Source organism: Triturus cristatus, chromosome 7, assembly GCF_964204655.1.
Source record: "Triturus cristatus chromosome 7, aTriCri1.1, whole genome shotgun sequence".
NCBI classification, from domain to species: domain Eukaryota; kingdom Metazoa; phylum Chordata; class Amphibia; order Caudata; family Salamandridae; genus Triturus; species Triturus cristatus.
The window spans coordinates 1,318,871,210-1,318,886,147 of NC_140590.1; the positions used below are offsets into that span (position 1 = coordinate 1,318,871,210).

At 47.5% G+C, this 14,938-nt stretch overlaps 1 protein-coding gene across 6 annotated transcripts in view; it reads right to left on the reverse strand.

Moving 5' to 3' along the window:
- Positions 1-14,938, reverse strand: part of RALGAPB (Ral GTPase activating protein non-catalytic subunit beta) — a 2,310,294-nt gene that overhangs the window by 149,829 nt on the left and 2,145,527 nt on the right. For all 6 annotated transcript variants that reach the window (XM_085618929.1, XM_085618931.1, XM_085618928.1 and 3 more), the window contains one exon: positions 13,130-13,208. In XM_085618929.1, coding sequence (XP_085475055.1) covers positions 13,130-13,208 — 79 coding nt within the window. The remainder of the gene's footprint in view (positions 1-13,129; positions 13,209-14,938) is intronic.

A 14,938-nucleotide genomic window follows, 5' to 3' on the forward strand; every position in this document is an offset into this window, starting at 1 on the left:
GTCCACTCAACGGTAGAGGCTCCACAGCCCGAGGACGACCAAAGGCCTGCCAGTGCCCCATGGGCACCAGCTCCGAGGAGCATCGAAACAACCCTGGTGATGGGGAACCCTCAGAGGCCTCATCCTCCTCCACCAACAGAAGAATAGCAGTGGACGTCACCGGCATTGACCGACGTCGAGACGGTGTTGCCTAGACGTCATCGACCACCGAAGACTTGGCCGGTGTCGACTCGACCTACACCGAGATGGGGAGCTGCAGAGGGGAATGCACTGCAGCTGCATCCGGCGTCGGTGCAGAGAGTCTCACAGGGCTGTACAGATACGCCACAGGAAGGCCCAACGTAGGACTGGGATGCCCCTTCGGGCTGTGCCCCGACGTCGCAGCGACTCTGGAACCAGAGTCAGGACTCTCAATAGGTGCCGAGGGCGAACCCACCGGCAAAGTCCCGACCTGAGTCCCGCCCCTGTGGGGCCTGAAGGCGTGCCAGGGAGAGGGGGTGATCCAAAGATGGTCAGTAAAGCCAGAGAGTAGGCTTCCATCTGGGTCTAGTCGCCCCAGCACCAGGAAATGGAGGGTAGGTTGGGGTCGACTCTTGGGGGCCCCGTGTCCGGTGAAGACCAGGAGCAGCGGGTCTCGACGTCAAGGCTATGTGATTTCGACGACCTCTGTGACTTCTTCTTGTGCTTACCCGCGTCACACGAGCGATGTCTGCGGGATCGACTCCGTGACCTGTCCCGAACAGGAACCTTAACACGAGATGGAGGCCAGCGGCGTGGGACATCTGGGCGGACAACAACTTCATCCGACGTTCCCGCAGGGACTTCAGTTTCAACTGCTGGCAGGCGTTGCGCTCCTCGGAATCGTGGTGCTCTCCCAAGCACCATATGCAGATTTCGTGTGGATCAGCCGCCGACATCTGCTGCGTACCAGTCTCATACGACTTAAAGCCCGAAGGCATCGCACACTGTTCCTGGATGCCAAAAGTCGTCGAAAAGGCCTGAAACAAAAACAGGCCAGACGAACCGCTTCTCCTGGATCCGCATTGAGACGCTGAAAAGAAGAAAACTGACGTCCATGTGCCGGGAGGGACTTGTATGGCTCCATTGATGTCATATCTGTGGACGTCAGGAGGGAGCCATGCATCACCATCCTCCGGCGCACAGAGGTACTGCTGAAAATTCTCCGGATCCAGAATGGCGCTTGGGAACATTCTAAAGTTAAGGAATCTGCGGCTAGATGTCTCTATCAGATATACCAAGTTAGTACTTAGTGTGTGCTAATAAATGCAAAGTATTTTTATACTCACCTGGTGTGTTTCTTTCTCATGTGTAAGCTTGCTAACCGACTATAGTGGAAAATGCAACCGCTTAACACCTTCCTGAATACGCCTTAGCTGCTCTACACAGCTACCCCTTGAGAGCTTGGTTTTTCAGGTCAGGGACCAAAACACTATAACTAAGAGTTGCCTGGACTCAGTGCACAGAGCCTCACCATAGGTAGACACTATATACTGAGCCAGTCTCCTACAGAGGTCACCATCAGCTATGCATCTAGAGTGTTGCGCAAATCAGAGGTGAACTACTTATTTATAGAAAAAGAATACTGGTGTGTTACTGGGCTAGTGAGAAATTCAGGAGTTGTGTGGGGCAGAAGATTTATTACCCGAACGGATCACAAACTACTCGTATTTATTTTGAATGGTGACAGGATCTAATATACTACTCCTTGTATTGCTTGTCTCCCCACAACATTTTACAATATGACTTTGAAGTCAGGCACATTCCCCATAGGATGTCACAGCTGATCTACTATCTAGGGTAGTGATGGATTGTATAAAATGGGCTTGAAACAATAGATTTGATATTGAAGAAGCTGTTAAGTCTATGGTGTGATTTATCGCACCACACCACATTCGCTCACTAAGATCACTCCATGTGAATTACTAAAAGGGTGTCAGCCTACGTCTGTCCTTTATCCAGCATGGTTGGCCACTTCTGTGCAAAGGAAGTTCACAAGGAAGGTGGACCAGATGGGCATAGCTACCAAAGTAGAAGGAGAACAGAGAAAAATGAAAGATTTGATGGAAAAATCTACTAGATATCTAGAATTCAATATTGGGGATTTGGTTCAGGTGAAGAAATCTTTTGTAAATTCAGGGGATGCCTATTATGGTGATCATTTAGCAGTAGAAAATGTGTGTGGTATCCTGTAAGGTGTCCACTGGTGGAATGTTGGTTAAGTTGTAAAGGTACTAAATTGCACGACAAAGGGGTTGTGTGCGGTTGCTCCTTAGGCATCTAATATGGAGCGTAAAAGTCTTACTGATCTAGTGGAACAATTGTCTCCTGAACTGGGGGTTACAGCTAGCACACCTCATAGATTAACTAGGGAGACATATGTACCTTGGAAGCTGAGGCAGTGCTTGTTCTCGCGTGGGTATATCCCTTTGAACACGTGTTCTGTAACAGTTAATATGTAAAAGCTAGCTGTGATTACTTTCCGCTAGTTTTTCATTTGCCCTTTTTTCAGTGCATCCTCATGATTTGTCTGTCATGACTTCTCATCTTTGTTGTAATTTTTGGTCGAAAATATGTGTATGTGTCTATATATATATATATATATATATATATATATATATATATATATATATATATATATATATATATATATATATATATATATATATATATATATTCACTGAAAAAACCATAGGTTTCACACATGTTATAGTTAGCGGAAATTTTACTGATAAAAAACCAGTGAAATTCCCCCGTTATAGTTAGTGCAGGCAACTATAACTCACGCGACCGCAATCTTCTGCTGATGCTAATACTGTATTTAGACACTTATTTGCCCATGTCTTCTTCCATACATTTTTAGCTATACATATATTACAAATATTTTTTTTTCATAAAGACACATATGTCATCAGCAGAAGATTGCGGTCGCGTGAGTTATAGTTGCCTGCACTAACTATAACGGGGGAATTTCACTGGTTTTTTATCAGTAAAATTTCCGCTAACTATAACATGTGTGAAACCTATGGTTTTTTCAGTGAATTTGCAAGGTTTTTTAAATGCTAATTCCTAACTATAACGTGTGTGAAACCTATGTTTTTTTCTGTGAATTTGTACGGTTTTTTAAATGCAAAGTTACTTTACGCCATTCGTGGCGTGCGCGACCACTTAACGCAGTTCGTTCCGTGCGCTCACGGTGCGCTTCGCGCACCGTGCGTGCACAGTAAGCACGCGGTGCTTACTGTGCTTACGGTGCTTATAAGCCATGCACAAATGGTGCGCTTCGGGCACCATTTGCACACGGGGTGGAGAGTGTGGATAATTTTTTCTTTGATTATTTTTGTTGAAAATATTGTGGTTTTTTACACCGCTGATAAGCCCTGCACATTTGGTGGCCTGCGGCCACCAAAAACACAGGGGGTGGGGAGAGTGTGGATAGTGTTTTTTTTTAAATATTTTTTACCGTACGCGTACGGTAAGCGTAATCGGCGAAATTAGCGAAAAAAGTAAAAATGGCTTTTTTGGCCTTGGGGGGTCTTGGGGGACTCCCTCATCATGGCTATGTGTGTGTGAGCTGTCAAAACAGCTCCTTTACATGTGTATTGGTTTTAATTAAACAACCTAACTCTCAGTGCGAGAGAGAAAATGGCGGCCGCCGCTTCCTGGTTTCAGCCGATTCGAATGTTTACTAAGATCTAAGAGCCAATCAGAATCGCGCTCGCGCACGCCACCGTACGCGTACGGTAAGCTTACGGTAAGCGTACCGTAAGCTGGCTCAGATATATATATTGATTTAAAGGCTATTTTCTCAGAATCTACTGAACAGATTTACACCAAACCTACAAAAGGCACTTCCTTGACCTAGGGACTACCTCTCTGCCAAATTTCTAGTAATTCTGTTCAGCCGTTCGGGCTGTAGCCCTGTCTAAAGGTCCTATGGAAAAATGCATGGGAAAAACGCGTTTTGGGACCCCCCTTTTATCTCAGCCCCCGCTTGACGAATCCCCCCGAGACTTTCAGGGTAGGAGCGGAGCGTAGCGCCCCACCTATTTTGAGAAATTCGCGAGGATTCGTCGACCGGCGCCAAAGTTATTCAAAATAGAATGTTGCGGATTTCCTATGGAAAAGGGGTCCTAACTATAACTACCTACTGGCGACCGCCAGTAGGTAATATATATATATATATATATATATATATATATATATAGCTATGCTAGGTTGTTTAGATTATTATTTATTTTGTAGTTATTCATTTAATGTTTAGTTTCTTTCCTCCTTTGTATTTGTCTTTAAATAAAAAGGGAGACAATATGTAATGTGTCCTCATTCTGGCTCTTTGTCAGCATGTGGAATGTTTATAGTGGATTCTACTCACCACACTTGTGCTGGGTATGTTCCACAATTGTTAGTTGGAGCATGTCCTTGAGCTGGCTTATTTGTAGAAGCAAAAAATAAACAAACTCAACTCTATGCTACCTTGTGTCCAAGGTTAATCGTAACAGTCTGTTGCTAGTCAAACTGTGGTCAAGAAGCCACTACAGCAAGTCTTTTGCAGTCATGCCCAAATTCTGGTTGGAATAGCATAGGTTCCCCTGGTGCTAGGCCCACTAAGACCTCCGGCCCCACTGCAAAGCTTGCACGTGCCACCTGAAATGGCTGACAAGGATATAAGAGCCTAGATGGCCTAAAAGCCTTACAGTCATCCTCACTGAGACTGATGAAAGAGGCTGAAACAACGGATCACAGTCCAAATGTCCTGGACTTGTTAGTCCAGAGGAAAGGCTCACATGCACACCATACCAAGGATGCCACCAATGAAGGGGAGCCCCTGCAAAGAAGTCAGGAGTGACCTCGGCAGATTGACTGAGGACCCCAAAGATGTAAGGAGGTTCACCATGATGTGAAGGGAGTCTGTGACTAACTAGGGCCAGCCCGCCTTCAACATCCAGTGGTTGAGGTATAAGACATGTACCCCCCTAGCACCATCACATTTGTGAACACAGAGTAGCTCTGTTGAGGCTGAAAGGGAGCATCACAAACTGAACATACCCATGGCTCACCATGAACAGCAGGCAGCATCAGTGAGCCTGCAGTACTGGGATATGAAATTAGGCGACCTGCAGGTCCAACGCCACTATCTAGTCTCCAGGAACCAGGGCAGAGGGAACCCGGGCCATGGAGAGCATTTTAAATTTCTCTTTGCACAGGAAGCCATTCAGCGAGTGAACACCCAGGACAGCAGAGGCCTCCATCCTTCTTCGGTACAACGAAGTAGCAGTTGTAATACCCAGTTCCTATTGATGAGGCCAGAACCCTCTCTATGGCTCCAAAGGCCAAAAAGGCCTGCATCTCCTTCCATTAAACAGATAGATCATCCTCTGTAATCTGCCCTGAAGGCCATGGAAGGTGCGGTTGCATAGAAAAAACAGAAAGGGCGTAGGATCAACTTTTCTGTCATTATGGCCTGCCACTCTTGGATCTTGCCTCAGACAGGGTGGCTGTGGGCTGGCAATCACACACTAAGGCAATTTTGCAGTTGCAGCCACTGGAGGTGCAGGGCACTCAGCTGCACATTGTCGCTGCTGATTTAGATGTTTCTAGGAAACGTGGCCTCAGCCACGAAAAGCCTGGAAGGCTGGAGAAGGAGTCTGGCATTGATTGATATGAAAACCTCTACCGTAGCCACGAAGAGGTGGAAATTGCTAGTGCAAGAGCCTCGTGGGAGCAAACAGGTCCAATCTGCTCTCTTAAAAAAGCTTGAAGACTCAGTTGGCTGTATGCCGAAAAGACAGCATTCGTTGAAGGGCATGTCCATTAAAGATGCCTCAAAGTCCCGAGAGAAACATGTGGATCTCGACCAGGCATGATCACGAAAAGCCACACTCATGCCCATGGCACATCCCTAGCAATCAGTTGTGCCCAATCTGGAGCCTTCTCAAACTTTTGCAGCATTGTGAATGTTCTGAATAGCCTGTGTGAGAGACATCTGAAGGTCATCTGCACAGGCAGTAAAGCCTGAGCTACTACATCCCAGAGCACATGGGAATACCCGCCAAGGAGACAACTGCCATTGACCAATCTAAGGGCAAGGAACATTGAGGAGAATATCCTTTCCCCAAAAAGTCTTAATTCATTTGGACTCACGGTCGGGAAGAGTGGTAGGGAAAGCATTTGTTTTGAATAATCTGGTGGAAGCTTGGACCACTAGGCATCTCCGAAGCAGAATGCTGTGTTGAACAAGTTAGTTACCTTCAGTAACGATATATCTGTAAAAGACATATATTAGTTATAGATTCCTTACCTTAGAATTACCCCCAGGCGTCAGACAGGATCCGGAGAATTTGTTTCGTAGTAGTATCTGTGAGAAAGTGCTCTCTTTCTGCATGGTTGCCCCCACTTTTTGCTAAACTGCTGATGTACTTTGAGTATGCCCTGGGCTCCTGCCAATCAGGTACCCAGGGCCCATGTTCTTTCCCTAAAACTGCATTGGAGACCAAACCCAATTGGCACTCTGGCCACAGGTCAGCCCCTGGTAAATGGTACCACAGGTATCCAGAGCACAGTGACCAGGGAAGGTCTCTAAGGGCTGCAACACTTATTGTGCCACTCTTAGAGGACCTGTACCTTTAGACTCACACACTGCCTTTGCAGGCTGTGTGTTTTTGTGCAGAACAAAGTGAAGAGTCGACATCACACACATCCCTGTGTGCCATGCCTACAACCCACTACCCTGGCATAGATCAGCCACCCCTCTAGCTGGGTGCACTATACCAGTGGTGAGGGTTCGGGTGCATGGGCCCTGTACTCCTACAGTGTCTAAGCCAATTCTTAGACATTGTAAGTGCAGTAATACCAAATAAGAGTATATGGTGCTGGGAGTTTGTCATCACGAACTCCACAGTACCATAATGGCTTTACTGAAAACTGAGAAGTTTGATACCAAACTTCTCAGCACATTAAACCAACAGTGATGCCAGTGTGGGATTTAAAGAAAAATGCACACAGAGGGCGTCCTAGAGATGCCCCCAGAAAAATGACCTAACACTAGTGTCCAGGCCTAGTGGCTGCTCCCCAGCTGTCACCACCAAACATGTTTTTGGACCTCTGGGTTGAGAGCCTGCTGCTCACGGGGAGCCTGAAATGATGCACATCCTGGGACGAGATGCTAAGCCTCATCCCCCAGGATGGGCAGGATCCACGAAGGGGAAGCTTCAAATGCTTGCCGCCTTTGTGAGTTTCCCCAGGCCTTTTGCTGCTTCCAGCAACTGGTCACCACCGGTTCTGATCCCTACTTTGGGCGGGAGAACCGGCGGGAAAACCAAGTGAGGAAGGGGAGGTGTGCCCACCTTTGCCAACCCCACCCCTCAGGTGGGGGAGGCGAGGTGAACCACAACTCTCAGTTCCCGCCATCTTGCAGATGGGGGGGACCCAGCCACCCAGTGTGAGGCATATGCCTCCCTCCCACTGGAGGGTGGCATAATATGGGGTGTACCCAACCTTTTACTTACCTGTAACACCCCTAAATCTAGTATATAGAGCCACCCCTGAACCTTGCCTTCTTAGACCAGAAACTAGAAGAAGAAAAGAAAAAGAAGGACCGAACAGCTGTGCCGAAGCTAAGAGGAGGACGCCGCCCAGTGACTTGGCCTCAGCCCTACCGGTCTGTCCCAACCTCGAACCTGCAGAAGCTAAACTCCGATGTGTCCTGCAGCCAGCAACCTGAAGATCCCAGAGGACCTGCAATGCCTTCCAAGGAAAAGACTGTCTCCCGTGAACACCGAATTTGTTCACCCACAGACTCCAGCTCCGGCAAAATCTGCGAGTCTGCACCACTCTGCAGCCAATGCCCACGACCAGATTCCGAGTGGCCCAACACCACGAGGAGGTCTCCCTGGCGATCCTGATCCAATATTCAGTGATCCCTGACCTGCCTCAAGCCGACGCCTGCAGCCTCAATCCGGAAGGTCCCCCGAACCACGACCAGGAGCTGGTAAGAAGACCGACCCTAAAAGACACCCCTGCACCCGATGCTCCACAGCCTTGGGTGGCCCAACCAATGGTGTCTAACCAACCCCCAGCATTCCAATTTACCTCTCCAAGTGGTGCTCCCTCCCAGAAGACCCTCGTCCCCGAGCCTGCAGTGTGTTTGCAAACCGGAAACCCCCCACTGAAAGTAACAGGGCACCAGATGACAAAACAGCACCCTTCTCCCGGCCGCCCTAGCGCCGCTGAGGATGAACCTTTGGTGCTAACCTGAACCTCCATTTGCCCTTAGCTTAAGTCCAGGAGCATGGCTCCCACAACCTTGTGGCCTGCTCGTAAGCAGCCACCAACCAGAGGCCTCCTATTGGATAACATTGGGACTCAGCACTCTGCACCCGGCTGCCCTAGTGCCGCTGAGGGTGCTTGGAGAGTGTATCCTCAAACCCGGGGGACCCCTGAGTCTAACCCCAGAACAACAACTCCCACAACAACGTACTTACCTCCGAACCGATTACACTATTTTCTTCCATAGGATAACATTGACTGTTTTCTATGAAAAAGTTTTTAAGTGTGGAGTTGGAAAATCTAGAACAGTCTCTAAAATTGTGACCAAATAACCAAAACACTTTTACTTACCTATTTATAGGAAATGTTGCAGTGCAGTATCCAGGTATACTACACTGTGTAAGAAAAGCAATCTGTAAAGTAATTTACTTGACATCCTTTTGAAAAGTCAACACAAAGCATATGTACAAATATTCAAAGTATTGCAGTACCAGTAATTCTACTGTAATAAAACCAAAGTATATATATACAACTACAATTCAAACTGTATTATTACTGCAAAGTATACCTCACTTACCTGTGCCGGGCTTGCTTGGTTCTAGGAAATAAAGTAACTAAGAATATTTTTATACAAAACCAATTGGTCTGAAGTTCAGTCTTTGAGTGTGTGGATTCATTTGATAACTGAGCTGTGTGTACAACAAATGCTTAACACTACCCTTTGATAAAGCCTTACTGCTCGCCCACACTACCACAAATAGAGAGTTAGGTGTTATCTACTTTTACCTCTGCCTACCTTTGGGGTTCCACTGGACTCTGGGCACACTATACCTCACTTTGGTATAGTATATACAGAACCAGCTTCCTACATTGGTGGATCAGTGGTGGGATATACAACTTTGCATTTGTTGGACTAACTTGGTTACCACCTGATCACACGACAGAACTCTTAAATTGACTTTAGAATTCTGATTTGACTAATTTTTTGCCTTGGTTAAGTTCTTTAGAATTTTAGAAAAATAAAAGTCACTTTAGCTAGGGATAAGAGGGGTTAGACATCTTGCTGATCACTCAGCTGGGGTAAGTTGGTGTATCCACCTCTTACTTAGGTGTAGTATGCCTATACCTAACCTTAAATGGGACATGTGTTAACCTATAAGTCACTCCTATGGCAGGCCTTAACAATCCTGAAGGCAGAGTGCTTGGTTTCATGTGAGATGGTGCTCTGGCATGAGCTGAGCCTGTCTGCAGTAGTCGGAACAACTTCCTTCTACCGTTTCCAGATATCGCCATACCATATACTCTTAAGTGCATTATGAACCTCGCGGTTAAATGCTATCTTTGGTTTGGCTTTATCTAAACATGTCGAGTACGGTGTCATACGAATTGGAATACTAACCCCTCGCCAATTCTGGCGACGGGGTTAGCATTCCACCCTCCTAGAGGGACACGACATGTACAGAACCTGAAACCCGGGTAAAATCAGACATAGCCTCAGCTCCACAAAATGGACGCTGCCACCACAGACACAAGTCTGCCCTCCTGCTGCTGGGAGTCCTTCCAGCTTGGGAGACGTGGACAAAGGGTTTCCTGCAAGGGGAGGTGCGAGCACCACCCCAGACAGGATTTTGTGTATTGGTCAGGTAGGGCTTGAAAGGAAACAGACATGCCTGAGGCTCACAAGAAGCCTCGGTGCATATGCCAGTTCAATCCGGTCCTGGGGCACACCAGCCCCAGACCTGGGGCGAGCTGGACAAAGGATTGGGGGTGTAACCACCCCCCTTCCTGGTCCCACCCTTAGGGAGGGACCTAGCAGGTAGTCCGGCCCCTAGAATCCGCTTAAAGGTAGGAGCTGTGTCCAAAGACTTTAGACATCCCAGCATCAACTTGTAACTAAGAAGAAGACGGGAACTTCGACGTTCTGCTGCACAGAAGACTGAAGGAAATCTCCCCTATGGTCAGGGAGTGACCATCTTGCTAACGCAAGCACCATCCATCGAATCGACTTCTGCTTTGCCGCCGCCTCCCGCCGGAGCCCGAGCCCAGAGACCGACAAGGACTGGACCTCCAGACCTCTCACCGCCCGATCCACAGTCCCTGAAAAGAAGGAACCCGTGGAGGCACCGAGACCCGTGGAGCCAGCCATCTTGGAAGACACTCGACTAGCTGAAAGTGCGACAACAGAGGCTCCCTCCAAGTTGTGCTTTGGGTCCTGAGAAGCCCAACATCCGAGCAGCATCTGCATCAAAGGTGAGCCCTCCAGCATCTCCACGATCTGCGTGGGGCCCCTCTGCACTTCGCGACTCGACGCGCCTAACCGGTTACTGGTCCGATGACTAGTGGCCATCTTGGCGACCATCTTGAAAAACTACGACGCTGGTCTGGTTGCTCCAGACTGGCCCCTGCTTCCCTCCAAAGGAGCAGCCCCTCTGACCTTGCTGGTCAGAGCTAAAAGCTTTCTTCACTTCCTGCGACTCCTGCTTTTGCCAAGGCATGTTTGCTTCTTCTGAGTCGCCGACACCGAGAGCCTGCGTGGGACAGCTCGTGAACCGACTCCTGGACGTCGTCGACCTTCAGGGACCACGTGGCTGCAGAGACAAGCTACATCTCTTCACCTGTTTGCACCCGACATCGCCTGGTACCTACCTGGTGCCACGCCGGTCACTGGCTAGTGACTGTGAACACTGTCCCCTCTGTTTACAGGTCTTCTACACTTCCGATCCATCCTTGGATCCACCGCATCTCTTCTGGACCGACCACCTGCAGCATCTTTGTCGTCAGGCCCCATTGAACAGATAGACGAAACCCGACGCACTTCGAGCCCTATGCACCCGCTTCCTGTGGGTGAGGTAAAGCTGGCACTCCGGTGCACAAGTGTAGAGTAACATCTCTAATGTCTAGGTTTGAAGTCTTGAATTCGTAGTCCAACCAGAAGACTTTTCTAGCAGTAACTTTTGAACAATTACGCACCCATTGAAAACCTATGGGCGCCCGCGTGTAACTTTCCTTACTGCACACGCGACCCGTGGACCTCCTGGTCACTAACTAAAGTTAGCTCCTTGTAGGCCCAGCGATTCTAAAGGCCCTAGGCCTTCTCCCTTTCCTGTTCGTGGTACTTATACCACTATTTTAGTATATGGTTTGAGCGGCCACCAGGGCCTATCCATATAAAGTGCAACTTTCTTATATTATAATACTTTCTTGTTTAACGATTTGTGCTCCTGTGCTCATAAAGAGTCTAGGGGATACTTTGAGAAATAAATACATATATATTTTTTATATATATTTGTGTGGTGTCCTTTCATTGGTATAAAGGGGGGTTACATATGGTGAAACAGCTTGCTTAACATGCCTAAACGAGTTTAGCCTCAAAGACTGCTTAGCCTACGCTACCACTAGGGCAGCTGGTCCGGAAAGGATGACTTACAACCACACCATAAGGGTTGCTTGGCATGGTACAAGGTGGTCACTTTAATTAGTGAACATCATATACCAGGCCAGCTTCTCACAGTAATGACCTGGAAACCTCAGCATGGGCTGAGGTGGAATTAAAAACCCATGCAGCAATGCTGTACATCACTGAAATTGTGTGTGTGAAAACAAGAGCGCTACACCGAAAGCAGGGGGAAAAAGAAGTGTTGGAACCTGAGAGTATGGCCCAACCTTCCAAGAGGAAAGGTAAGAAGACTGGGAAACCAGCTTCTGTACAGCAACAGGCTCAGAACCCCTCTCCTCAGGGAGAGGACTTGGACACCCCAGAGGGAACTGAGCCCATGGAGCTCGACCCTTACCAGGTTAAACTTTTAGGCCCAGGGGGACCCTCTAGGTCTAGGGAACTGTCAAAGCTGGGCAGGGGATGCTCCGGCTCCGGTAAAGGGAGGGAGGCACGGAGCTGTTCCAGCGGGCACCAAAGAAGGAGCCAGAGCGCAACAACGCTCAGGGTCCCGCATCGCGCCGGCCAACGGATGGGGAGAAGGCGAAGAGCGATGGTGCCTTTGCCTTCTTCTTGTGCTTCAACCCAAGGAGTGCAAAGACTTCGATGACGAATGGTGGTGGCTCCGCGACCAGTCCCGCGACCTTCCCCTCGACCGGGACCTCAAGCGGCGCGGAGTGGACTGCCAGGCGTCCAAAAGCTTTCGGGACCGCTCACGCACAGACTTCAGGTTCAGGACCAGGCAGTCAGAGCACGATTTCGGGTCGTGGTCGCGCTCCAGGCATCAAAGGCACACGAGGTGCAGATCGGTCACCAACATCAACTTGTGACAGGAGTCACAAGGTTTGAAGCCGGGTCAACGGTTAGACATCCCTCCTGCACCAGGAGTCGAGAGACTCAAAAAAGATGTCGATAAAAGGTCGAAAAAGAGTTAGTAAAAAAGTGACTAAGGGCACTGCTCTCTCCGGAACTGCGCTGGCTGACACAGAAAAGGAAGAACTAACAGCGCGCAGGGGAGGCGTCTAAGTAGACACCGTAATGTCATCCCGGCGACCATGATGCAGACGACGGACGCGGAGTCGATCGACGCCACATACCAAAGCGCAAGGGTACTACTATGAAAACACTTCTCCGGATCCAGTCTGACGCCTAGGAGTAATACTAAGGTAAGGAATATATAATGAATAGTCTCTTTCAGATAGGGAGAGGTCGATTGGCAACCTGTCTAGAAAATGGTAATGAAATAAAAAAATAAGTGAATGGAAACACCTAAGTGCAGAATAGGTTCATGCAAACATTTTTGAACAAATGTCACCTCTTTGTAGATACATTAAGTCGGAAGGTAAAAGGAAAAAATTAAATCTAATCAACACTCTCGGTAAAAAAAGTGAAAGACCAAGAATGACATACCGTGGTACGGTGCTGCTGTTCACTGTAATCTCCACACCAGTGCTGGTCTCTAGTATGAGGTCAGAAAGTGGAAAATTTTCTGTAAGAGGAAATCAAAGGAACACATTATTAACTGTAAACCCCCCTCCCAAGGAAATAAATAAGTACATTTTAATATAATAAAATGATTGGCTTTCCAATAATATTTACAATATGATAACATTACTTTGGAATACATAAAAAAAGTATTTACTTTCTTAAAATAAGATTTTCAAGGATATTGTATTACTTCCACAGTTTCTTCACCTTTTCTAAACCTCAGCTGCCATGCAAAGACTATAAACACTTTTTTTTAAGCACTGTCAGGGATTTAAAAATGTCAAGACTTTATCCATAAATACCATGACCCAGTGACTATCACACTTACTGACATATCTCATAAAGAAGACCCTCCTCTTTTCTCTCCTGTGCCCTAGTCTAAATCCTGGTCTAAATTCTCTCCGGTATCTAAAAACAAATCAAGCAAGCCTATCAAATATTTGAAACCCACCATTTACCTTCAGGACATAATTCTGCCTTCCATGATTGAAAAGAACTCCTAGCAAGTTTAAAAACTCTTGTGTCAATGCCTACAAGATGTCACTGGCCCAAATATATTAAACTGGCTTTATTTAACCTCTACTGAAAAACCTCAAGCAGACATCTCATCTCACCAAGCTTAGTTAAATCACTAAAGAACAGGTTACTTACGTTCGGTAACGCATTATCTGGTAGAGACTTTATCCAGCTGCAGATTCCTTACCTTAGAATTTCCCAGGTGTCAGACTGGATCCGGAAGATTTTTCGTGAGAAGTACCCCGCGCACTGATAGAGGGCGTCGTTCGACTCCACATGTGTCTTTAGCGCCGGAAGTGACGTCCACACAACGTATATAGGAGCCACAGTGGCACGCCAATGTCCGTTTTTTTTCACAATTTTCCACAACAGAAGCGCAGTGTCATGAATAACATTTACCACTGGTGTTGAAACTAGGGCATGAAAGGGATTAGCCCTGTCCCTAGAAATACGTTGGCAAAGCAGGGAGAATGGGTGGATCAGTAAGGAATCTGCAGCCAGATATGGCCTCTATCAGATAAGGCGTTACAGAAGGTAAGTAACTTGCTCATCTGATAGAAACCTCTAACCACAGATTACTTACCTTAGACTAGATACCCAAGCAATACCATCCCTAGTGGTCTGTGGATCAATTTAAAAAGAGAAAGTCCTGCAGGACCGAACTGGAAAAGTGTCCATCCCTACGGACCTGACTGTCCAGACAGTAATGTTTGGTGAATGTCTGCAGGGAAGCCCAAGTTGCTGCCTGGCACATTTCCAGGACGGAACTCAGCAAGCTAACACAATGGTCGCAGCTTTAGCACTGGTGGAATGAGCTTGCAAACCTTCTAGAGGTTTCTTCTTGGCCAATGAGTAGCAGATTTTAATTCAGAGCATAACCCATCTGGAGATGGTCTGCTTCTGCACAGCCCGGCCTTTCTTTGCATAAACATACCCCAAGAAGAGTTGGCCATCCACCCAGAACTCGTGTGAGGTCAAGGTAGAACAACACCCTTGTTGCTTCTAGATGAAGGGGTCACTCCTTTTCTTTAGAGGGATATGGAGGAGCATACAAGGTAGACTGACCTGTGTCAAATGGAGTAACTACTTGCGGTAGAAAGGAGGCACTTGTGCGAAGCACCAGTCTGTCAGGATAGACTGATAAGTAAGGCTACGTAGATGATAAAGGCCTGCCGCTCACTTACTCTATGGGCAGATGTAATAGCCACAAGGAAG